Source organism: Equus asinus, chromosome 9, assembly GCF_041296235.1.
Source record: "Equus asinus isolate D_3611 breed Donkey chromosome 9, EquAss-T2T_v2, whole genome shotgun sequence".
In the NCBI taxonomy this organism is placed as follows: domain Eukaryota; kingdom Metazoa; phylum Chordata; class Mammalia; order Perissodactyla; family Equidae; genus Equus; species Equus asinus.
Window position 1 is genome coordinate 34,987,842 of NC_091798.1, and position 26,081 is coordinate 35,013,922.

At 42.0% G+C, this 26,081-nt stretch overlaps 1 protein-coding gene across 6 annotated transcripts in view; it reads left to right on the forward strand.

The window, feature by feature from the left end:
- Nucleotides 1–26,081, forward strand: part of PRELID2 (PRELI domain containing 2) — a 95,501-nt gene that overhangs the window by 47,711 nt on the left and 21,709 nt on the right. For 3 of the 6 annotated variants that reach the window (XR_006534578.2, XR_011505785.1, XR_011505786.1), the window contains exons 6-7: nucleotides 17,896–17,965; nucleotides 21,938–25,094. Coding sequence is in view for 2 of the 6 variants with exons in the window: in XM_014860702.3 (XP_014716188.1) it covers nucleotides 17,896–17,955 (60 nt within the window). In the remaining 4 variants the exon portion in view is untranslated. Of the gene's footprint in view, nucleotides 1–17,895; nucleotides 17,966–21,937; nucleotides 26,065–26,081 lie in introns of those variants that run through there. The other 3 variants (XM_014860702.3, XM_044780785.2, XR_011505787.1) reach the window with 2 other exon arrangements.

Genomic DNA, 26,081 nt, shown 5'->3' on the forward strand with positions numbered 1-26,081 from the left:
ATGCATGGTCGTGACAACCCTAAAAAAGAGTGGACTTTTCAAAACCCAATGGATTCCAAGATAGAGGAAAAGAGCAAATAAAACCGACACTCAAAAGAACAGATAGAAGTCACAAGTACAACGTAAGAACACCAGTGTAATATTCTGCTGACTATATAGTCAAGACTTATATTTCCTTCTCAGTTATGTGAATTCTTTCAAGATTCTTTGCATTACTTGAACCACTCGAGAGAACTGATGAAATATGTTCTGCCCCTCCAGTTCCAGAGGGTTTACTTCCCAGCTCTCAATTTACCTGTTAATAATACCTTTTAATCCCACTCTTGACTGCTCACATAGATTGATTTCCTTGATATTTATTCATTAGATGCTGTGAGGATATTACCAGGAATTCTGATTTTTAACAATTTCTTTCTAGATCAGTTAAATAACAATAGCTGCCCTCTTCTTACATATCCCCCTCCCCATCAGCTCAGCTCATCCTGCTGTTATCTCTAGAGTTCTAGTCCCGAGACATGTACCCTTTGCAGCAAAAATATCCTGGTGAAATGAGGATTCTGCGAGCGATATAGTTTTGCGCCTTCTACTGAGTTGAAATCAATTCCTTTACCTTGACTGTGAGACTTAGGAATCCAGAATCCCTCGATGGCTCATTTGAATTCATCAGGGTTGTAGTAGACTGCTCAGTGGTAAAGCTTTCGGGAATCCCTTAAGTTAGACAGCTGAAATGCTGGGACTTTACCGTCTATGAAACTAGACGAAACCTAAGAAGTTAAGCTCTTACCTGAAATGACAGAAAGTGGTTTCCGGAGCTCTGGATGTGTCAGTGTCATTATTTGCACAGTGATCAGAAGTCAGGTCTCCACACAGTGCAGTAAGGAGCACACAGGCCAGGAATCAGGAAATCTGGGCTCTGGCCACACTCTAATGGCCACATTGCTTGGACTAGTTACTCTGAACTTCACTGTCACTTTTTGTAAAACCAGGGATTGGCCTAGGAGGTGATTTTCAATTCTGACATTGTATGATTTATTTCGGCTCTCCCTCCTTTCCCCCAATGTGTAAATACCAAGATTTTTTTACATTTGTCTGACAAGTAGTCTTTAAGTGTGCACAAATATTCAGGAGTTTAAGCTAAGCGGGGATCCAAGAGTGTCAGAGATAATTCATGTCACAAGAAGATAGTCAAGGGTTAAGGTGGCAATAAGATGCTTAAAAATAAGAAGGTACTTTTACAAAATGCTGGTTAGCAGGAGGGGGTGGCAAGCATGTGGTAGGGTTGTTACAATTTCATTGAAAATCCAAGCGAGCTAAATAAATTGCATATCACAAAGATTTTTAGATATTGCAGGTGCCTTTGAGATATTAGTACCCAATAATAGATCTGTTGGCTTATTTTTAATCCATGCCTTCTGTAAATACAGACTGTTCTGGAAACTTTGGAGACAGCCAGATATAATGATAACAATAGCTATAATTTATGAGCGTTTACCATGAACCAAGCACTGCACTGTTTTATGAACACTGAGTTCTCCCAATAACCCTCTGAAACAGAGACTGTTGTTATTCTCCCTTTTCCATTTTACAGATGAGGAAATGGAGGCACACAGAGGTTAAATTACTTGCACAGAGTTGGCAGCCAGTAAGTGGCAGAGCTGGAATTCCAGACCGTCTGACCTCAGAGCCCACCCTCTTAATTGCCAAACTCGTTGACTCCCTGACCTGGAGGACAGAATCCTTTCCCTCAGAGAGCTTGGGTGAGGAGACAAGACAAATGCATGACTTGTCTCCATAAGCATTGGGTATACATATGACCTTGAAGTAGACACTTGTTAGAACACAGAGCAAATGTCCTTGTCTCCAGAGCACTTATTGTGATGCTTGCTTTCCTAATGCTCTTCTGTTCTCACACCCAGCTCGGTATCTTTGGAGATTTAGCAGCCATGTTCTTCCCACTGTTATGGATAGAATTTCCAACCAATCTATTACTTTTCTGAGCCTGGTCTTGCACTCTGTTATGCTAAATTCAAAAACAAAGACAATGAGAAAGTAGGAATTTGTGGCCGCCATAAATCTTGAGGTACCTCGTGTGAACCTAATGCAGGCACCGAATTGAAAACTGAAACAGCTCTGGCCAGGCTGCATTGAAATACCAGAAAAACAGAAGCTGCCTCTGCAGATTGAGTGGACTAAGTGCATTTGAGGCACAAATCTTTTGTGGATCAAATCTGTTGTAGGATTGAGTTTGGATTCAGCTAGGCTCTTTGTACTAACTTAAGGCTCTTTGACCAACAAGTCCAGGAAAATGTCATTCAGGGGTTAATACAGAATTCTGGGTAGAGCAATTTGAATTGCAAAGGTAAATTTTATTTTTCTTAAATTTTTTTTTTAAGGATTAGCACCTGAGCTAACATCTGTTGCCAATCTCCACACCTCCCCCCCCCCCCCCCCCCCGCTTCTTCTTCTTCCCAAAGCCCCCCGGTATGTAGTTGTATATTCTAGTTGTAGGTCCTTATGGTTGTGCTATGTGGGATGCTGCCTCAACATGGCTTGATGCGTGGTGCTAGGTCCATGCCTAGGGTCCGAACCACTGAAACCCTGGGCTGAATCGCGGAGCGCACAAACTTAACCACTTGGCCATGGGACCAGCCCCTGTAATTTTATTTCTTAAAGGTATATCCAGTAGTTAAACTTCAGTTGTGTGCTTAGGCCCTGCAGCATGCTAATTAAATGCTCCTCAAGCTCTTAGAGGTGTCCAGCTGTTCTCCTTGATCACTATTTCCTCCTCTGTTGGTGGAGATTTCTTATTCTGTTGCCCCACTCTATGGTAGAATTTCATCTCTTGCTGAAGGACCTCTTTGGTTGTGCCCACCCTTTGTGGGATTTGGGGCACCAGGCAGAGCCCCAGGAAGGTGATGGGGAGGAGGCTGGAGTGTCTGCCTGTTAGGGAGAAAAGAAGCCTTGTGTCTCGTGAACCCAGGTTTGTGGGAGTGACATTTCTTTGTCACTTCCAGTTTCTTTGGAATCCCACTTACTGTCTGGGATTTGACCCCTTATTCCTTGCCTAGTGTTCTTCCTTAGATTCTAGCTAAACTGTTTTTCTCTGAATTTCCTTAGTCAAGGAAAGTGATGGCTTTTTGAGAATTAATTAACTCCTTTCATATTGACACCCAGTTTGAGAAGAATTTAAAGGCTATAATTAAAAATTTTCCCAATCAGTGGCTTTTGGTGGGGACATAGCTTTTGTTACTTTTAAAGACATTAACATTTGTTAAAGCCCACTGGTTTTTCTATTAACTGCACTTCTTGATATGTTCGAAATATTTCATAATTAAGAAAACTGCTGCACTCCTCCCCAGAAAGACTCTTTTAGTCTTTAAACAAAAATTTTTAAAAGCTTTATGTAAAATGTTTTTGAGCGGGGGAGGGAGGGACGGAAAAAGTAATAATAAAAAAAGTTTTCGAATAAGTACTACCTGCACATATATGTTTTAAATTATATTTCCCGCAGATCCATTTATGTTCTTTTGCCCTAGTTCTCTGAAACCAGAAAACTATCCTGTCCTGATCAGCTGTGTGACCTTGGGCAAGCCGTTTAATTTTCTGAGTCTCCTTTTCCTCCTCTATAAAGGGAGGATAACATTGGAACCTACTTCATAGAGTACCTGTGAAGAGTAACTGAATTACGTGCATAAAATGCTTAGGATAGGATTTTGCATACGGTAAATGATCAGTTGTTACGATTTTTAAAAAATGCAAGGAAGTTATAAGCGAAAACTTATTTTTCCCATTACAATATATAGACAAGTGTTTAGTGGTTGTAATGAGCCTGTCTTTGGGGTCGACCCACCCTGAGTTTAAACCTCCCTCTGGGGGAAATGTGAATACTAGCACCTATGTTATGACTATGAGAATGAAAGGAGACAGCGTATAGAAGTGCTTAAAATACCTTGGTGTACAATAAATTCTCCATAAATTATCATTGTTATCTTTCCCTTATAGCTCAAATTGGCAGATTTCCTTCTAGTCTTCCATATACTGATTTTAAAGTCATAATTACAGTATGAGTACAATTTCATGTCTTGCTTTTTTCAAGTAATGTTTTATTACAAATGCCTTTCACGGTAACTACATAAACTTCAAAGCCATCATTTTAATGACTGCATAATAGTTCATTAAGTAGTTATAAAATAATTGATTTGACCATTCCTTTAGTGTTGAGTGTTGAAGGTATTTCTAAGTTTTACCATTATAAAGGAGCCTGTGTGAAACATCTTTATACATAGAGCCTTTAATGTTTTGTACCATTACCTTAGAAAAGATTCCCTAAAGTACCCTTTCCTTATGTGACTGTTGTCATGGTTCTTTGAATGTATTCTTTGTCTCCCTCATTGAATGACAGGCTTCTGTGTGGGCTCACCATTTCATCCTTAATACCTAGAATATCGTCATGCTCAGTAATACTTATTGAATTAGTGAAAATGTATTATTTTCCAAAAGTGGTAAAAATTCTTTATCTTGCCATTCTGTCATCTTTTAAAAATAGTCTTAAAAGCAGAGAAACTTTTTATCCATTGGGGTAATAAGAAAGGCAACAATCACAGGTAATTTTTATTGAACACTTACTACGCCCAGGCATCGTTCTCAGTGCATTACTGCATCACTTGCTTCAATTTACTCAAGAATTCTCTGCAGTATAAGTACTATTATCACCATTTTATGGATGAGGAGGCACAGAGAGGTGAGTTGACTTGCCCAAGATCACACAGGTGGTGAGTGGCATTTCCCGGATTCAGAATAGGCAGTTGGACCCTTCGTCTGAGCCCTTGATGACCAGGCTGCATACACCCCCTAATTTTACTTTTCCAGCAGCTTTCCCCTTTGCATTTCAACCAGTCTACCAAATTATTTCCCGGGGAACCTGAATTGGTTGGCCAAATTCCAGACAAGGCGTGAGTCAGAGTTGTCCCTCAGCCTTGAGGATCTTGCGTCAGTCTCAGAACAACAGCCAGAATCGTGTACCATGCTTGTTCTCTAAAAGGAATCCCACTCTTGCAGTTCATCAAGTAAAGGAGGTGTGAATGTATTTTTTATAAGCCTTAGATTTTTTATCGAAGGAAAAAATTTTATCAGACTGTTTAACATTCAAGGCAGCTGGTAGATTCAGAGCATTGTCCATTTGGACGTTATTAATCCACGTGAGAATATCTGAGACCAAGGAATACAAAGGGTGTGATTCTGGGAATTAACCAATAACGCTGCTCATTTAGTTAGCAACTGAAATAGTAGAGCCACTTTTTAAAAGTATCAACCATGTTATTGTGTCCATTTCTTCAATCTCTTTGTGAGGTAATAGAAAATGTATATATTAGTCTGTGACCCTGGTCCCTGACATAGGGCACCTAAAATGCTTGTAAATTCCTAAGTGATAAGAGCACTAGGAGCATCTTTTGTTCTAATGAGGTGACTCTGAGTGGGCTCCTGGATGTGGCCTGGTCACCAGAGAGATGAAGTCGTGATTAGAAGCTTGGAATTTTCAACCTCACCCCTCATCCTCCAGAGAGAGGAGAGGAGCTAGAAAGAGAGTTAATAATTGATCATGCCTATGTAATTATGGGGTTCAGAGAGCTTCCTGTTTGGTGAAAACATGCACACTGGGAGGATGGTGTACCCCAACTTCATGGAGACAGAAACTCCTGTGCTCAGCGCCCTCCCGGACCTTGCCCTGTGTATCTCTTCATCTGGCTGTTCATCTGAATCCTTTATCATACACTTTAATAAACTGGTAAATGTAAATGTGTTTCCCTGAGTTCTGTGAGCTGTTCTAGCAAATTAATCGAACCCAAGGAGGGGGCTATTGGAATCTCCAATCTATAGTGACTTGGTCAGAACACAGGTAATAACCTGAGCTTGACTGGCATCTGGAGTGTCCATAACCTGAACTGTGACTGGCGTCTGGAGTGTGTGTGTCGGGGGACGGGGGGGGGGGGCAGTCTTGTGGGACTGAGCCCTTAACTTGTGGGATCTGACACAGTCTCTGGTAGGTAGTGTCTGATTTGAGTTAAATTGTAGGACACTCAGCTGGTGTCGGAGACTTGCTTGTTGTGGGGAAAACTGCCACACATTTGGTGACCGAAAGTGTCAAAATGAAGTGTTTTGTGTGAGTAGTCAAGGAAACTCACAGGAAAGAAACAAACACGCAATAGGGAAGAACTGGTTTTTTCCCTACACGGGTGGGAAACTAAGCTTTTCCATTTTACTCTCCTTTGCTTTTATCAGTTTATTATGGGGGCTGGGAATTTTAAAGAATTTGCATCTATAAGCACTACAAAGTATTTTTTTTCCCTTTGCAAATGACTGATTCTTAACAAGAGCAGGTAGTTTGTCTGTAGACTATTATTTGCATATAGAGATTTTATTTTTCAGTCATTTATATGCAGCTTTTGTTTTGGTTGCTCTTGTTAATTCGTGATGTTAAATGCTCAGAATTTTTTTAAAAAGCATCACTTCTTAAACTTGCCATGGACTTAATGGTTCTCCCATTCCCCAGGTAATGTGAGGGATGAGGAGTGATGGCAAGCCATCGTATTTATGTTGCCAGTGTTCGTTACAGCACTTCAGCTCCAAGTTGTAACCTGACGCCTCGTTCTCCCTCCTCCAGTTTTGTCCCCAGCAAGTGATGATCATGTTTAGCATCGAAAGGCTTTTCATGGGAAGTAAGGGGCTCTCCAGGTTTGCATTTGACAATCAACCGAGGAAATCTAATCGGCAGATACTGTGTTGAAACAGAAATGCTTCCTGTGCACGTGTTTGTTCTCCAGTTTCTCCAGAGTGCGTGAGGGAGCTTCACTTGGTATCAACAGAAGATGAAATGCATTTGGAGATGTAGTGAGGTGCTTTTATTTTTAGGGCAGTTTCTAGAACTACATGTGATTTGGTCTCACCCTGCCTTCCCTAAATTTATAAAATTAGAACCACCCAGATGTAGATGGAAATAACTTTGGGATGGTAGGAAGGACCATGCCTAAGGCGACATGTCGTTTTTTTTGGTAATTTGAAAAGAGAGCCCTGTAAACAATACTTTTTTTGAAGAAGAAGATTATCCCTGAGCTAACATTCGCTGCCAATCTTCCTCTTTTTGCTAAGGAAGATTGGTCCTGAGCTAACATCTGTGCCCATCTTCCTCTACTTTATATGTGGGACGCCTGCCACAGCATGGCTTGATAAACCATGCATAGGTCTGTGCCTGGGATCCGAACTGGTGAACCCCGGGCTGCCAAAGCAGAGCACACGAACTTAACCACTATGACACCGGGCCGGCCCTAAACATACATTTTTAAGGAGGTGGTGTACTGAGGGCTCAGAGTCAGAAAACCCTAGGTGTTGAATCTGGATTTTGTACTTACTAGCTGGTGTCTTTGATCAAGTTTCTTAACCTATCTGAATCTCATTTTCCTGATGTCACTGACTCATAGGTCGGGTGTGAGGAGTAAATGAGACTAGGCATATAATGTGCTCAGCACAGCATGTACTCAGCACAGCCTGGTAGGGGCCTCAGCCTCTCAATAGTCAGTTCTTTCCTGGGACTTTGATTCTAGTTGTCTCTGTTGCTGATGACCCTGTGACCTAGGGAAAGCTGGTTTGCTCTGCTGGGCTCAGTGTTGTCAAACAGAAGTATTAGTAACTCTTAGAGGTGATGTGAAGAGCAAGTAAAATACGCTTTGTGAAATACAAATAAGCACAAGGTGAGCCCCTGCTTACATTTCCTTTAGGTCACCAACCACCAACAGAATGGTGGGTGCCTTGTTGTGGGAGTTTCATTGTGAGGGGCCCTTAGTCAGATCTAGGTCCATAAAGAAATCTAGTAGCCACTTTAGGCCACAGGGAGAATAGGAAGTAATGGTTAACCAAAGTCTGTTGTGTTTCAGTAGCTTTATATGTTACCTCATTGAATCCTCAAAGCAATCCTGCAAGAAAATATGCGTATTCTCTTTCCTCCAGCCATTTTACAGGCACAGAAACAAGTTCAGTGAGGCAAGTACTCATTGTGGAAAGAGTTGGAGAAATCCAGGTTTAAATTCCAGGTTGGCCACTTACTAGCTGTGTGACCTTGAGCAAGTTACTCACCTTTCTGAGGCTGTTTCCTTACCTGGAAATGGTGAGAGCGAAAGTATCATGCCTCATAGGACTGTTGAGAGGATTAAATGCAATAATGTAGGTAAAACCCCTGGCACATAGTAAACCCGTGATAAATTATTAACCTCCATATTGTTGAGATTTGGTGGGATGGGTTTTGACTGAAATATGACTTTGGAAAATTATATTTTGTTTAAAGGAAATGCCCAATTTGAAGACACAGTAGACTAGCCCTACATGTAAAGAAGATTGTGGACTTATAGAAATTCCTGAATCTAGGGGAAGGAGAAGGGTAGAGATAAAAGACAAAAGACGAATTATGTGGGCATCCATTGGATTTGTTTATATCGGCATCAGATAGATTTATTCTGTTAGAGACAATTCATTGATAAAATGTAAATGCTACTAACCATTTGATCTCTCAGAATAGGGAAGAAACACAGGGGAGATCATGACTGAGCTGAAATCTGATGAATAGTGAAAAAATGGTTGATAAAGAGACTTGATAAGAACCTTGTTGTTTTTTAGTTGGTTAGCCAGGAGTACGAGAGTTGGTACTGGGACCGGTTGGTACCGGGCACTGAGACAGAGCAGCTTCCATGTAAGGAAGGTTGTCTTGTGATTAGGGCCGACATAGATGGAATAAGGATTAGAAAGTGTCCCATCAGTGGAGGTTTCTAAGCAGGTAAGTGACGGTCAGTTGTCAGAAATGTCATGGAGGGGATGTGGCACTGGTTGGGAGGCTGGCCTTGATTTTTTTTTTTTAATTACTGATAAATTAATTTTCAGTTCTCTGATTATATCCAACAGATTCACATGAACCAAGCTTTAATTTGCATGAAGCCCAAGTCAGGAAAAATAAAATCATATACAGGTCAAGTTTTAATTTAAAATAGATTGAATCACATTGGAAGGTGAGGAAAGTAACTTTATAAAACAGAAAAACACCAGCGACTAAATGCCTTTTAGCCACTAAAATGTTCATGTCAGGTCAGGTTTTATTTGAAAATTGGCAATATGGAAATGGCTTTGCAATCTTTCATTCTGATATGTGATCCCAGGACAACTCTCTAAATCAGTTGGGCCACTTTCAATCCTTTGCTGAGAGTTTCCTATCTGGGCTAGATAACGTCATGTTCTTTCTAATTTTAGATTTTATTATTTTGGGATATATTCTTTTCCATTACAAATTGTGAGATTAAATATTCTCCTTAAAGAAGGAGGAAGCTTTATAATGTGAAGCAAAGAATCTGAATTATTGTATCAGTTTAATGTTCTGCAGTTACACCTAAAGATTTGGGGTTACTATCAAAATAAAAATGAATCTTAATGATGCGGGGTCGGTGAGCCGAGGAGTCAAAAGAAAGATTTCTTAGACTCTTAAGATCTGGCAGTAGGGCTCTTTTATTTAGAGAATAGTGTAGCATGGGGACAGGACCCATGGGCAGTCAGAGCTTCTGCTGCCGCCGCTTCTGCTGCCCCCGCTGGCATGGGGACAGGGCCCATGGGCAGGCAGAGCCACTGCTGCTGCCCCCGCTGGCATGGGGACAGGACCCATGGGCAGGCAGAGCTGGTGTGTGGGGGACAGGACCCATGGGCAGTCAGAGCTCCTGCTGCTGCCGCTTCTGCTGTACCCGCAGCCATGGGGACAGGACCCATGGGCAGGCAGAGCTTCTGCTGCCGCCGCTTCTGCTGCCCCCGCTGGCATGGGGACAGGGCCCATGGGCAGACAGAGCCGCTGCTGCTGCCCCCGCTGGCATGGGGACAGGACCCATGGGCAGGCAGAGCTGGTGCGTGGGGACAGGACCCACAGGCAGTCAGAGCTCCTGCTGCTGCCGCTTCTGCTGTACCCGCTGGCATGGGGACAGGACCCATGGGCAGGCAGAGCCGCTGCTGCTGCCCCCGCTGGCATGGGGACAGGACCCATGGGCAGGCAGAGCTTCTGCTGCGGCCGCTGCTGCTGCCCCTGCTGGCATAGGGACAGGACCCATGGGCAGGCAGAGCTGGTGCATGGGGACAGGACCCACAGGCAGTCAGAACTCCTGCTGCTGCCCCGAGTTGAGGGTTAGGGCTAAATTTAAGGCATAGGTATGTGAGTCATCTCTTTACGAAGACAAAGGAAAGAACATGAAAAAAAGTTAAAATGGTATCAGTGCAGATGGCGTCTGGTCATTGGGTGATCCCATGACTTTTAGACAAGAATCAAATCGGATTAAGTAAAGGTTAGAAAGGTTAGACGCCACCACCCTAAACCAGTTACATGAGATTGCCAGACAGCAACCAACTTAAGTTCTTGCCTTCCCCATTAAGAGCTTCTAGGGACAAGGTCATCTCTCCTCTTCTTCCTGGTACAGAGAGGGAGGCACCTTTTACAGATAGAGATTTACCTTACAAATGTAAATATGTCCCAACAAGGGCAAGTTCCATTCCCCAGAGCCTCCTTCCCTGTCCCAGTTTATCGAAAGCAATCAGCCCCAAACAGTCCTGATGCCAAAGAGACATATCCTGGGGTGGCCAATTTCAGGTCCCTACAAGGTCATCCCCCCTTCCTTCACAAACGCAAATGTCTCAAAAGGGCAAGCAAAATTTCCAGTCCTCGGAGCCTGCTTCTCATCTGCAGTTTTAAAAGTAACCAGCCTAAAATCCTCATCATAAACCGTTTTAAAATTAAGCAGCCTAAAAGTCCTCATCATTAACGCTAGAGTTTATTAGCCAGTATGGGAAAATTACACCGAAGTCATACATTCTATCAAGATATTCCTACTTGAAAAGCATTGTATTTAAAATAATTGGTAGATGTGATTAAATATTGATTTCTATATTAAGAATTATGCCATTTAGTTTAGGAGCACGGCTGAAATGTCAGATATATTTATCAGGCTTTTTTCACATAGTCAATAGGGAAGGGAAGGGAAGGGAAGGGAAGTGCTTGCTGTGTAGCCAACGTTATAACAGTCTTCATATACGCAGTCTCGTTTAAACCTTCTGCCCACCAGTGTTGTAAGGTCTTGGATCGTGCACTCTCAGTCCTGATTGCCTCAGATCAAGGATCAAATCGAGGCTTTGCTTCCTTGTTATTGTGTGATTTTGGTCCGGATGGTTAATTTCTCTGAGCCTCCGGGTCTCATCCAAAAAAAGAAGCTAGTAATCCTCTCAGGCAGATAGAAGGGTAAAAGAAGCCAATGCAGGGAAAGCACTTGGCACAGGGCGTGGCACACACTGTATGTCAGTACATTTTAACTGTCGTTGTTGTTGCTGTGATCCCAGTTTTATAGATGAGTAAGTCTTAAATATGAAAGAATTGGACAGTAGCAGATTAAAAGATGCTTTATTGTGGCAAAAGATCTCTTCCTGGAGAAGCTTTCAGCAGTGTTTCTCTTACCTCTTGATGAGAAAACTGGAGGCAGATTCCCTCCACCCCCTTCACAGGTGATGCCCAGTGGCCAGGTCTCTCTTGGGTCTCATGGAGCTTACATTCTGGTGCTTGGTGGGGAGCAGGGGTGACAGACAGTGCCAAATATTTAAAAAGCCTGATAATCTCTTAAAGTGGTGAATGCTTTAGAGACAGTAAGACCAGGCTGTGTGATCCGGCTGTGGCTGGCAGTTTTAGCCAGGGCAATCAGGAAGTCTCTGAGGAGGTGCTGGGTGAGTTGAGATCTGAATATTGCAGGGAGCTAGCTGGTTACTGGAAGATCTGGGGATGTTCCTGCAGGAGGGAACAGCGAGTGAAAAAGAAAAGAACTGAGCATGTCCCATGAATAGAAAGCAAACCTGTGTATCTGTAGAGTGGTGAGGGGAGAACGGAGGGAGCTGTGGTTGAAGTGGGCTGGAACCAGATCATCCAGAGCCTTATAACCATGATAGAGACTGTGAACTTTAATGTAAGAGCAATGGGACACTATTGAAGGGTTGAAACAGAGGAGTAACATTTTCTTATTCTACCGTATTCTACCGTTATGGTTCTACATAAAGTAAATGAAAAGATTCTGAGAAAAGTTTTATGGAAACCAACTTAAAAAAAATTTAGACTCAAATGGGAAGTGAAGCAAGTGAAAGTAAACTTGATAGGAATCTTTTTATCCAGAGGTGAGTGGTTTTATAATGCAAACTTCAGCATCGAAATGATCCCACTTTCTAAACTCCTCTAGGCTAATCCAGATTCTTCAGGATGCATTTTAAGCCCCACCTCTGCTGTCACTTCTTTCCACGGCATTCTCTCCCTTTTATCTTTCTAACTCTCATCTTTTATTCTTTCGTTGTTTTGTTCTTTCATTTCCTATGGCAGCCCTTGTTATCCTAACCTTTTCGACCACACTTTCTAGAATGCTAACAACTGGGCAGATTGCACTGTAACTCCAAAATTCAAACTCATCAGCCTGCCATTCAAAAGTAATCAGTTGATCAGTTTTATAATCCATCAACATTGAGCACCTGTTGTATGCCAAATTCTGCACTAGATGTTAAGGATTAAAATGTAAGTAACTTCTGTTCTCTGCCCTGAGCACCTTACCATCTAGTGGGGTAGACTTGTAAGCTGATGACTGATTGGTTGATTGATAGATTCATTCATTCATTCAGTAGACATTTACTACATGCCTTCTATGTAACAGGCGTTGTTCTTCTAGGGGATACATTTTGAACAAGACAGACAAGATCCCTACCTTGGGGTTTACATTCTAGCGGGATTAGATGATCATGAAAGAGATTTAGATGAAGAACTATTTACTGAGTTTTTACCAGAAGCTAAGTACTTTGATAACCTGCTTAGGCATTATTTTAACTAATTCTTAGGACAAGCCCATGTTATATTATCTCCATTCAAAGATGAGGCAGGAGCCAGCCCAGTGGTGCAGTGTTTAAGTTTGAACATGCCGCTTTGGCAGACCAGGGTTCACTCGTTCAGATACTGGGTGTGGACCTACGCACCACGTGTGAAGCCATGCCATGGCAGGTGTCCCCCGTATAAAGTAGAGGAAGATGGGCATGGATGTTAGCTCAGGGCCAGTCTTCCTCAGCAAAAAGAGGAGGATTGGTGGCAGATGTTAGCTCAGATCTTCCTCAGAAAAAAGAAAAAAAGATGAGGCAGTTGAAGATTAGAGAATTTAAGCAAAATGCCCACAGTTTCACAAGCTAGCTTGGACTCAACCTAAATCTCTCTAATGATGTCATTGCATGATAAATCCATTTTTGGCAATACAAAAATGTTTTATGTGCTCTTGTCTCTTCCAGGAAAGAGCAGAGCTGAGGTGGGAGGAAGAGCGTGTGTGGGCAGGTGGGGAGTGGGGACGGTGGAAAGTTTGGAAGTGTGATAGTCTCATCTCCTGCTACATACAGTCCACTTTCTCCGCCTTCACTTGCTATGCACACGCGCTGATGTTCCCACCCCCAGGCCTTTTCTTAAGCCTCCTCTGCTTGGTCTTGCCCTTCACTCTGTATGTCACACTCATAACCGGACTTTGAGTCTTACTCCCCTCCCTCCTCTTCCAGCAGCTTCTGCAAGTCCTCCCTTCCTGCAAGATTAGTCTCTACCTCCCTTCTTCCATTGGACTTTCTTCTTTTAAACGTGCCAATGCTTCTCAGAGGCTGTCTTGCCTTTCAGTTATTTTGCATTCCTCTATTTCCTGCCAAGTGACCTATGACCCCTTGAGTAGAGGCATCATGTCTTATATGCATCGTATTCCTCACTGCCTCGGTGGAGTCCTTTACACACGATGGGTGCCGATACTGTTTATGGTACTTATTCCAAAGCCATGACTTTGGGAAAAAGAAAGCTTTATTTCCTGTGGGGGCCTTCCAGTGCCTACTCTGGTTATCATAAGGCCTAGCTTCTAGTGAGCGCTCAGCAAATAAATAGTTGTTTTCATCTCATCCTGACCAATCTTTTATCACTGTGATAATTAAGTGAGCAGTTCTCTTTTGTTAAGAGTACCCTGACAAATAAAAATGGCAAGCAATAGGATATATTGAAGTTATGAGGAAGCCATTTTTTATAAACCTAATTCAGCCTGACTTTGTTTTTTCCAAAAGGGCCTGACTGTGGCCATTGAGCACGCATTGTATATCTGCTTTAAAACATTTCCTATGGCAAGAACAAAGGCCCTTGAGATAAAGGTGCAACTTCTCCCCCACATTGGTATTTCTTTAGGGATAAGCATCTTTCTTTAGGCTAGGAACTGATTGCTGCACTCACCTTTGACCACGCAGCTCTCCTGTGACCACTCAGTTCGAGACAGTAGCCTGCCACCCTGCTGTCTCGAGACAGCAGACCTACCTGCTATTTCCATCAATCGCTGTGCCGACAGAGCAGTCTTGCGACTATTGTAAAAGGGACATTTCAATCCTATGCGAAACATCCTCTCTGGGGGTATATAACCACTCTGTGCACCCCACTTCTTTGGTGCCCTTTCTTCCTTCTGGAAGAAAGGCCCCGGGCCATGGTCCTCAGATTTCAGCTCAGAATAAACTCTCCCAAATTTTCATTTATAGATTGGTTATGGATTATTTTCATCGACAACCCCATAGATGTATCTTTGAGAACTGCTTTAGAACGTTGTAACTTTTATAAGGTCCAATGTTACTCTCTTCGAGGCTCTCAAGGTAAGTCAGAGTTTCTTAGGGAAGCGTCAGTTCAATAACGAAATAAATATACTATCTGGATCTAGCTACCTTCAGTTCCACCTTCTTCTGCCTCCTCTTCAGGCAAGCTTTTCGTTTTCTGTAATAATCAGCTATTTCTCAGAGACTCTTAGATGGGGGAATCTGTGAAATGTTTTGAATCTGGAAGACTCTGGAACTCCTTTGTCGGGTTGCGTCCAGCCAGCATGGCTCTGGTATTAGGGAAATGAGACCCGGAGGGCTCACTTATCTGTACATTGGCAAATAGAGAAAGATAGCTTTGTAATAGAGAAAAAAATCTCAGGGGAAAGAAATAATAAAATCAAGCTGGTTTATGGTTTGTCAGTCCAAAAAGCTTTTAAGCCGTGTCTGTAAAGGTGAATCCACTTAATGTTTGTTCTGCATTTCAGGCATCATTGTGTGATAAGTGGTGTAAATTTAGCCCCCTTAAGCCTGGTCCCCTAGGGGTTGAGTTTTAAGCGTTGGAACTTTATTTGAAGGGACTCTGTCTGTTGGGCTTTGATTTGGTCTTTCCTCACCAAAGAGAGGTACTAAATAGTGGCTTGGCCTCCCTGTTAGGCTTTTTTTTCTTTAATTCATTTTGTAGGTCTCTCTCTGCCCCCATTCTCCACCTTCTATTTCTAACTGTTCTGCTTAAAAAGACTAAAGTGGCATGAGAGAAGGGGAAAAAAGGGAAAGAAAAATCAACTGTCACATTGTGAGCATAATGGATTCAATAAATAACGTCTTTCAATTCCCAAGGCAACCCTCAAAGTCTTCACTTCTGTCAGTTAATGTTCAGCTCAGTAAGTAGTGGCGTTCTTAATTTAGACGGATGGGGAGAGTTCCCCGGCACTCACCTCCGAAGGAAGGAGTGTGCTTTTCTGGTTTTAAAGACATCCCGTCTAGATTTACAGGCCCACTCTGCAAAAAGAAGCTTGAAATGGAATTAACGTGGCCATTTTTATTCTTCTTGAAAATAGCAGGAAGGCATTTAATTATCGTCCAGGGTTTGTTGAAACAACATGTTGAAGCAAGGGAACAGAATCTACTAGACTGTGAGCTCCAGGAGGGCGGGGACTTTGTCCTGTTTGTTCGCAATTTTAATCACCAGTGCACACAGAAGGTGCATAATAAATATTTGTTAACCAGATCTGTTGTTGAATGAACGAGAGCAGAAATGACAGTTCGGGTCTTATGGTAAGAATTAGGTTAAATTTCATTCCACTGGTTGTCTCATCTCCCGCCCCCCTCCTTTTCCTCCTAATTCTTTAAAAGGAGAGTAGCTCTAAGAGGATGAGAGTACGGTAGGTACTGTATCTTCAGAAATGATGCAGGAGAGCTATTTCATCAGTTCTCAGACTGGCAGGGATCTTGGAGGCAGTGTCCAGCTGCCATCTACAAATTGTACTAAATGAACCAGTTGTGCTTCAGAACCACATGAGGTATATTATAAATCTACAGATTCCAGGCTCCAGCACTGGCAATTCGGATTGCGTCGGTCTGGGCAGGGCTTGGGAATCCGCATTTGCTTCCATGGGTTCCCCCGGTAATTCTGGTGTGCAGCTGCACTGTCCAGTCAGCCTCGCGGTCCCCTGAGCTCTCTGGTCTAAGTTACTCATTGGTGAAAGTGAATAGCCTGAGGTACCCAGCAGAATTATGGGCAGGGCTGTGACCAGAACCCGGGTCTCCTGACTCTGACAGCAGTGCCCTTGGTCCCACAATTTGCTGCGTTGGTTCCCCCATCACTCTGTGCTCCTCAGCATTTGGTCAAGATCCTTTAATTAATGCTTCTTCATTGCAGGAGTGTGGCAGTATTTGTGATGATGGCCAGCCAGAATCTGAAGGCCTTCTGAAGCCTCAAGGAAATGATGCATTTTGTTCCGTGTACTTTGGTACTAGATATATTTTGTTGTCTTCTCTAGAGATGCATCCCCCTCCTGTAGCTCACAGCAAACCCCAAGTAGGACGGTCCTGCCTTTCTCACGTGGGCCAAGAGTCACCTGGGTGCTTGTTAAAGTTTTAGTACTCTTGGGCCTCCTTGAGTCCTCTTAAAATCTTCCTGTGAGGGGCCTGGGGACCTAATTTTAAGTTAGGTTTGATCATGATTGTTCTCTTTAAACTACTTTCCAGTCCCTGAGAACAGGGTGTCCCATTCCCCGGATCCAGCTTTGATTTCCTTAAGACCCTCCTTCCTAACTACATAATAGTCCTGCCTTTCCATCTGAAAGTTTATCCTCTGGTCTACAGAGCTTGTCCTTGAAGGAGGCAATAGGGAATATCTGCCTTCCTTTTTCTTCCAAGGTAGAATTCGACTGGGCAAGGTGGGTAGGTGGACAGCTTGATGTGTGGAGGGAGCGCCGCGAGAGGGTTAAGGTGGTACCTCTGAAACCAGGATAGGATGCCTGAGTGCTTTCCCTGGCCATATTACATAATAGTTGTATAACTTTGGGCAAATTACTTAACCCTCTTTGAGTTTCTGTTTCCTCATCAGTAAAATGGGCTAAGAATAGTACTTGTTCAGAGGTTTTGTGTGTGTTAAACAAGGTTTTCTAGGCCGGTTCTTGGGACACAGACTCAGAGATGGAGATTTTTGTGCAGAGGTTTATTGGAGAGGGCCCTCAGTTATTGGCCGAGTGTGGCTTTGTGCCCTGAGCAGCCTGCAGTGCTGGCAGATGTGGAAGGAGAGCTGGAGTCCTGGAGGGGATCCCCATGGTGCACCCAGCATCCACCACCCAGGATAATGCACATAAAAACCTGACTAGTGAGTGGAGCACATTTGTAGTGTTCAATAAATACTAACTCGTACCATTATCATTCCAGCTCTGGCACTGCCACTTAGGAGCTGGGCTACTTTCAAGAAGTCACCTAACTTCTCTTGGAGTGTTTTCTTATGTTTAAAATGGAGATCCTAAACTCTGCTCTGCCTACTTCCCTGAGTAGTTCTGAGCACATGTGGAGATAAATATGTGTGAATTGCTGAGTAGAATATTATAAAAATGTAAGGTATGACTATGAGCATACTTTTCTGAAATAAATATACGGCCGTGATTTGGATTCCTTGAAGGGAAAGGCTTGTGATAAATGTACAAGTGCTTGTCCGTGAAATATGGCATTTTGATTTTTTCTTTCTTCTCTCTATAGGGAATTAGAATAATGGAGATGCTGCTAAAGGAACAGTGTGGTGCCCCCTTAGCTGAATAAAGAATCATCAGTGAGTACCAAAAGCAGAATCAGAATTATTTACTCAAGCGATGTTTTCATGCTTTATAAGCCTGGTGTTATGCATCAGCTCCCCCTGGGCTATTCATGCTGTACATTTCTCAGTTATGTGTGCAGGATACTGTCTCACAGGTGTTTTGTTATCTCTTCAGTACCTTTATTTACTTGGTTCTTTGATGTGCAGAGCAGTTTTGTACTACGTGCTGGGTTGCAACTGCGTTCAGATTGTTTCAACTGCTCAGCACAATCCAACATGATTGCAGCCCTCAAGGAGGCATAGATTTGTAGATTTGCAGTTCAGGATTAACTGAGGCTTAATTTCATTGTTCTGAGAACAATGAAAGGAGAGATTTAAAGCTGTGTTTGGAACAGGAAGGAAAACAAGAAAGGGGCTTGTCAATTGGCAGGTGAAATAAATGTATTTTATCAGTCATATATACTCGCGCTAGTTGGCAGCAGTGGCCTGAAATTGTATTGAGAAAGATTCTCAGCCCTTGAGAATAATTCTCAGGATCTGGTGAGCATGCCTCGATTGATTAGCAATGTCTGCCGTGGGCACAGGATGGAAGAAAGATGGCACTTGCGCTGGAGCATATGGCGCCTCTAGGTTAGGGCAAATGATCTAGAGTTAACAGCAGGGGGATTTCAGAACTACTTAACTTTTTTTATGCTTAAGTTTTTATTGTCTACATCAAGGAGAATGGTCTTCACAGTAGAAAGGGTAGAACAAAGTTATTTAAGAGAGAATAAAACCTAAAATAAATGGGTGTAGTGGATTTGCATCTTACAAAATTTATAATACTTAGTTTTTTAACATCTGAGAGAAGGTAAACCTTTGAGTAAAGGAAACCATGTCCCAGGTAATTCAGAATTACCTCAGATTTCCTTGTGTTGGCTTAAAACTGTAGTACACATAGTTTTATATAAGCAACCTGGTACTCTAATTGTGATATATAATAAACTTTGAGAACAATTAACCAAAGAAACAGCAAAAGAAGCATTTGTGTACAAGTACCTCAGCATTCAAAGCATGCTGGTCAGGCACGTGAAGGAGAATTGGAGAATTCTGAGTGTTTCTGCTTGTTTGCGGGTTTGCCTCCATTCTGATTAATATTAAGCCTCTGCATACTTAACACATACTAATAGATTCATTTATTACTGGAAAGGGTAAACAAGGTAGCTTCATTTTGCATGGGCACAGTACATGGCAGGTGCTCACAAATGTTGGAATGGAGTCTAAATATGGTGTGCTCCTACATCCACTCTGTTTTCTGAAAAGTAGTAGAGAAGAACTTGGCCACATCTCCTTGTTTTTCCAGGCTGGTGTTTCTTTCAGGCTCAGTAGCACCTCTAGTCCTCGTGCACTTGGGCACAGAGCACAGATCCCATTTTACCCTGGAGGGTGGGGTCTGAAGTCAGCTTCCCATTAAATAAGAGAAAAGTATATATTGTTTTCCAAACTGTAAATTAGTGATTTTGAAACTTTAGTGACCATGAGAAGCAACTGGAGCATTTGTTAAACAAAGATTGGTCGATCCCACTCTCAGAGATTCTGATTCAGTACATCTGGGTGGAGCCCGAGAATTTGTTTCTAGCAAGTTCCCAGGTGCTGCTGCTGCTGGTGGTCCAGGGGCCACACTTTGAGAATTGCTTTAAACGAGTTCTCATCTCTGAGTGGAGACATTAAACGCAAGGGCACTGAGAAAGCTCATAGCTGCGGGTTTGAAACTGTTGTCATGTATTTCATTGATTTTAGATTAATCAGAGGAAGGGTTTTGCATGGCTTTTCCCTGATGTTGGCATCTCAGCCTCTTGTTGGCCTTTTTTTTGCTGCTGGAATGTCAACAGGCTCCACCCTGGAGCAAAGAGAACAGAAAAGACCAGAGCTGAGACTCACACCAACTTGTGTTTTGAATCACCGGCTTGTGTTTTTGATTTAAAGTGTTGCTAGAGAAAATGAGGAAGTTAAACAAGCATTACCAGTTGTCTTAAATTACCCAAGTTATTGTTTTGTGTTGTTTTGTTTTTACAGTGGTTGAGAGCTAAGTTATGAACTCAGGGCTTTGTATTGTTTCTAAAAAGCAAATTATTCTCCTCTCTTAAGTGAAGTGGTTGAGGTCTGGATACTGCCAGGAGTTCAGTGCAGGACAGTTGCGCTGAATGCATTCAGTGCAACGGGATTCCTGAAGGATTTACGTAATTCAAATTCTCTTAATTTATGAGCAGTTTTCTCAGATGAGCAAATGTGTAAAAGTGAGGAGTGTATACTTTTACCGTGTAAATCTATAGTTACTGCATGAGAGTCTATCGCTGAGGCTTTGTTTAAGGTTTTTCCAAAATCAGCTTCACTAAGGTATTATCTGTACAATTAAGCTGACTAATTGTAAGTGTACAATTTGATGAGTTTTGACAAATATATACCATTATGTAAGCATCACCAAAAACCTGATATAGAACATTTTGAGGCTTTGACGTTGCTGTGGTGTTGTTGCCAGCTTACTGCTTCACTTTTTTTTTTACCCCATTTTCTTGACTATATTTACAAAGCTTTTGCAAGCTTGAAATGTGCCTGTTTCAATGGAACTTTTTATTTTCTCAAAATTAGCTCCATCTGTGGAAGAATGATTGTAGGTGGCGAAACTACTGTTTTTAGGAGCAGTAAAAGGCTACATTAAAAGAAAGGGGGAAATTAGCTCTATAGCTGTGGAGCAGGGGTTAGCCAATTATAGCCCTCAGGCTAAATCCAGCCTGCTGTCTGCTTTTGTAAATAAAGTTTTATTGAAACACAGCTATGCCCATAACTATGTTCTAGCTACAATAGCAGAGTGAGTTGCTGTGAGAGAGATCTTACAGCCTGCAAAGCCTAAAATATTCACTATCTGGTCCTTTAAGAAAAAGTTTTTTGTCCCCTGGGTTAGAGCATGCCCTCTCCTAAATTAACCTCCGGGAACCTTGTTGTCTGACCTTTTTTGTATAGCATTTGATCTCTTCTTACCACTATTCCAAAGTTAATAGTGTGATAGTTTATTTTCTCTTCATTAGCTCTAACATCATCACTTAAATGATATTATTTTAAGTCATAAAAAAGCATTAAAATGATCACAACAGTGAAGTTAAATACCAGTAACAGTGATCATTAAAATTGCTCATAAAGCTCCAATGCACGTGCATAGTGGAGTAGAAGTATAGGCATTTTATTTAGCAGATAAACTAGTGCTCTGACGTGGCAATAGCATAAGTGCTGTGTACAGAGGTCAAGTTGTCAGCTTTGGAATTTTGCAATTCCTAACTTTTAAAAAACATCCTGTGGGGTTTGCACAAATGTGCTTAAGGAGACATTCAATATTTTTACATCATACTACATTTCAAACTTGGATAATTTAACTTCACACAGAATGTGCCCACAGCTTGTATGGTACCTAGCACTAAAGATACTCCTTAGGACTCTCTGGCCTCTGGATCCAAGTGGGCATTTGACAATTGGAAAGCTTAGAAGGTGATTTTGTCGTGAGCCAGAATGGAGGTGTGTGAATCTCACTAACCAATATGCTGTGGCGTTGCTGCTGACACATCCATTTGATGGATTTTTGATTTCCTGTCCTTTTTGAATAAAACAAATAGTCCTGACATCTGTTTGTTCTTGCCACTGGCACTTGGGAGACCAGGCTTGGTGAGGTTTGATAACATAGCAGAGTTCATTCACATCAGAATGATTAAGACATCAATTTTATCTATATCTTAACTCCCCTTTGAACCAGCTCCTCTGGGTCGTTGGACTTAATAAAATGAGATGTTTGCTTTGTTCAAAGATCATTAGGAGGCAGAAATGCAATTTCTTCAAGAATTATCCACAGTGATAGAATTCAAGTGACTCTCAAGAGTTGCTTCAGAAAAGAGGGCAAGTAAGTACTGGTTGGTGAGTGATCTTTGTGAAGTGATCAAGTCTATTTGCTTTCTCTTGCAGGGGAGCTGTGTTGTGTCTCCTGCTCGAGAATCACTTCTCGGACACAACACATCAAAGACACGGTTTTTGAAATAAGATTTAAGGATTCAGTGTCGGCAGCTTAAAGAAGAGGAGACCTTCCTGCCAGGACGTGAAATGATACACTCCCCTGGGAGCCTGCCTCAAATAACAGCACTCGTGGAGATGTGCCCTTCTAGCTGATTTTTATGGCACAGTCTCTTTATGATTTTACATATAAAGGAAAAAACCCGTGGAAGGTGATGTCCGCCCTTCTTCAGGATGTCCTGCTGACTGCCTGGTGACTGTGCCAGGGCAGCCAAGGACAGGCTAGAGGCCTGAAGAGTGGTGCTTGTGCCTTTCTGTTACCTGCGTCATTGCTCATAGGATTCGTGAGAGGATTCTGGGACAGATAAAGGAAGTGAACCTGATACTTGATTCATAGGTGGCCTGGAACAGATGGGAATGTAACAGACCTGTGTTGAAGCTAAGCCATATTTATAGTAATGTTTAAGATTCTCGGAAATCGGGAGCATTTGATTTCTATAAGAACTACATAATTGCCATCCGTGTAGCTTTTATAATGTACCATGTGAGCTGTGAGTTGGTTCTCTCAAAGAACATAGGATGGAGAGTTTGAAGGCAGATTATAATCTTGGCTCCTACTAGCTCATTCTGTGATGTGGAGCAGATCTTAACTTCTCTGTTTTTCACAGGGCAAATGGGAGTAATCGGACACAGATCTTGCTACTTGTGATGATTAAGCAAGGTAGTTCGGTGTGACTAGCACGGGTTTGGGAGTCAGACAGACTGGGTTTGAATCCAAGTGCTGCCACCCGCTAGCTCAATGATCATGTACATAATTTTAAATCTTTCTGGAGCTCACTTTTTAAATTGGTAAAATGAGGTTATAGAATTATCTTTGTCAGGTTGCTACACTGATTTGAGATCATGTATATAAAGTGTCTAGCATGCTACGTGGTGCATAGGAAAAGTCCAGTAAGTAGAAGCCATTGTTATCTGAAACCATTTTGAAAACCATTTGAAAAACGTACTTTTCAAATGTAAGGTAGTATTACTGTTTGAAAATTAGAAGACAGTAGTTTGCATTTCCTATGATCAGAAGCCAAAATATAAATGCATACTACCTAACAGAAAGCGTGAAGAGAGGCAGTAATTTGGAATTCATCTTCTTAAGATAAAAATTGGGCCATTACTGGAAAGTCTTAGGGAAATTGTTCTTTTTTTAATATTTGAAAAATTTTCCACTTAGTACATTGATGAATTTCAAAGCAATTACATTTTTTTTTATACAAGTCTGCCACTGTGAGCCTCTTCTTATTGTGTTTGAGCTATTTGTGCTGCCTGAGTTTGTCTCTTAGGATAATTTCCCTTCATTTCCTTGGTGTTTCATTCTTCAATTGTGTTGGAGGGAAAGTGAATGGTAGAAAACAGAACACCCTTTGACCTCCTTTTCCAGTTTGTAAATGGCATTTAGTAGGCTTTGGGAATAATGGCTCGTTTCCAAAAATAAGAGGTGATGTGAATTATCATGGAAGTGAGAGGCAAGAAATTTGCATTTGCAGGTTGATATTGACATAAACTTAACCCTTCATACTCAACCGCTTGCATCCTCTCAGCAGGGGTTTTCAACCTTTGCTGTCAGTTAGGACTACCTGGGGAGCTCTGTGCAATCTTGATGCCCAGGGTATATCCCAGACCAATAAATCAGAATCTCTGGGGCGTGGAACCCAGGCATCAGTATTTTTTAAAGCTCCCCAGGTGATTCCAATGGGCAGCTAAGGATGAGAACACGACAATGAATTCTATGTGATTTGCAGACATTATCTGATTTCTTAAAACGATCTGAGGTAGCAAAGGATCTTTGCAGCAAGAATTTTTGTTAGAAATAGAAAGAGTGAAGCACAGAGAGGTTGCATTTTTATCTTAATTCCTTGAAGCTGGGGTGGCCTGCAGGGGTCTGGCAGGTGATCTGATGAGCGAAGCAGACTGCTGGCCACTGGGGAGCCCCCCGGGAGCACACGCCCTGCTAAAGGTGAGCGGCTGCTGCCTGGCTGCAGCCTGCTACAGCACAGTGTTGCCACATCGCTGGTTTTTCTAGTTCTTCCGATTTCCAATTTTCCATGAAAAGGCAGAATTTGGAAAAAAGAAATCTTCCAATTTTTACATGTTGGTGGTGAATTCAAGATTGTTTGAAACATTGTGCTGGCCAAGCAAAACATGTTTGCCAGTAGTTTCCAGTCTTTGCTTCAAGAGCGTTAAGGACTAGCTAGACATCCCAGCCAATTGTTAATAGATTTGCACGTTCCTGTTCTGGATGTAAGCTGCACTCTGCCTCTCCTCCAAGACTGCTTTTAGATGTATTTTCCTCCCCATTCCCAAGTCATCCTTTGGACTTACTTCAGACACCTTTCCTCACTCAGTATTTTTTGTTTCCCCTGCAGGCATCCGTTGCTTCAAGCTTCACGTTTATGGCTTAGAAATCTTATGCTTTTTAAAAAATTAATCAGGTCTTGTTAGAGTTTATTTTTATTATATTCAGAATCTTTTGCCTATGATAAGCCATTTAGAAGCCACATTTAACTTTGTTTCATTATCTATAGCCTGGTGTAAGAAATGTCAAAACCAGGAGTGCAGCCTTATCGGGCACATTAGGAACAAGTGTGGGAAAGGGTTAATCCTCAGACCTGGCCAGTCTCCTCCTGACTGTGTTGCTGAGCCTACACTTCAAGGTGATGATTTGCTACAGTGATTCCAGAACTTCCACTTGTCCCGGAAGTCCCTGGGGAAGTGTGCTGAACTGCAGGTTCCCAGGCCCCTCCTCCAGCGGTTCTGATTCATGAAATTTCACTTGGGACCCGGGGATCTGCATTTTAATCAAGTTCCCCAGGAGATTCAGTTGTGCTGTTCCACAGACCACATCTTGAGAAACACTGAGTTCAGGGAGGTGTTCTTGCCACTGCATCTCCTTCCTTTAAGAAGCTTTTGCAGCCTTTGGGCCCACTGATCACAGTTGATCACTCAGGACACAATGTAAATTCCTTTTCAGAGAGAAGCTGACTTAAGCTATCCCTACATGATTGAGGTGCTTTTACCATGAAGGGGATTCCGTGGTTTCAATCATATGTGGATAAAAAAGGTGCTGTATTGTTTTTATATAGATTGCTTTGTGTATTTTACATTATGGGGTGCATGCTATGGACAACTCAAGGTTATTCTAAGTTGCGCATCTTTTTGGCTTCATTTGAACCATTTACAAGGAACTGTTAATTTATAAGCCATATATGTGTAGTAATATCCCATTTATCAGACATTATGGGGTGCATGCTATGGACAACTCAAGGTTATTCTAAGTTGCACATCTTTTTGGCTTCATTTCAACCATTTACAAGGAACTGTTAATTTAGTATATGTTTTCCTGCTTTTGCAAACAGAATCTACTGAAGATAATGAAATCTTTTCAGGGTCATCATTTATGTTTTTGATTCTTTCGGGTCCTGTATAGGTTGTGAAAGCCCCTGCACACAATGTGAATAGCTCTGCTCTTTGAGTGGTTTTTATAGTTTTTCTTTTCCCTCACTGTTATTTCTCATTTCTGCCGTTACTCTGTCCACCTCTAGGACTTCCCTCTTGTTTGCTGTCTGGGGTTGGGAAATCATGTAATTGCATACTGTATGTCAAGTAACAGCAAACAGGACCCGAGTGAGGCTTTGAGAGGCTTTTCTGGTAGTAAAATGAATGAATGTTGGTGCATTGACTTGGTGACGTTATCTTAGTGGCTCTGCTCCTTCCTCCAGCTTCCTTCCTGATCCTCAACTGCAGTTGTCAGATCTGTGACCTCAAGATAAGAGAGATGTTGCTAGAAATGATTTCTTTTGATCTGTAAGCTGTTGTCTCCCCCAGTTGTGTTAGTGTTTTTTATATATACAGTTCTATAATGTGAAATCTTAAGTAGATTAAAATTCAAATGAACATTTTTCTCAGGCCAAGTTTTTGTGCAGGATAAAATGTTTCTGATTCTGTGCTATTGTGATTTAGAACTATTAATTAGTTGTATACCTATGAAATTCAATCCTGCAGTCATTCTGAAATAAAAGTGTTACAACTAATATTTACACGTGAGTTT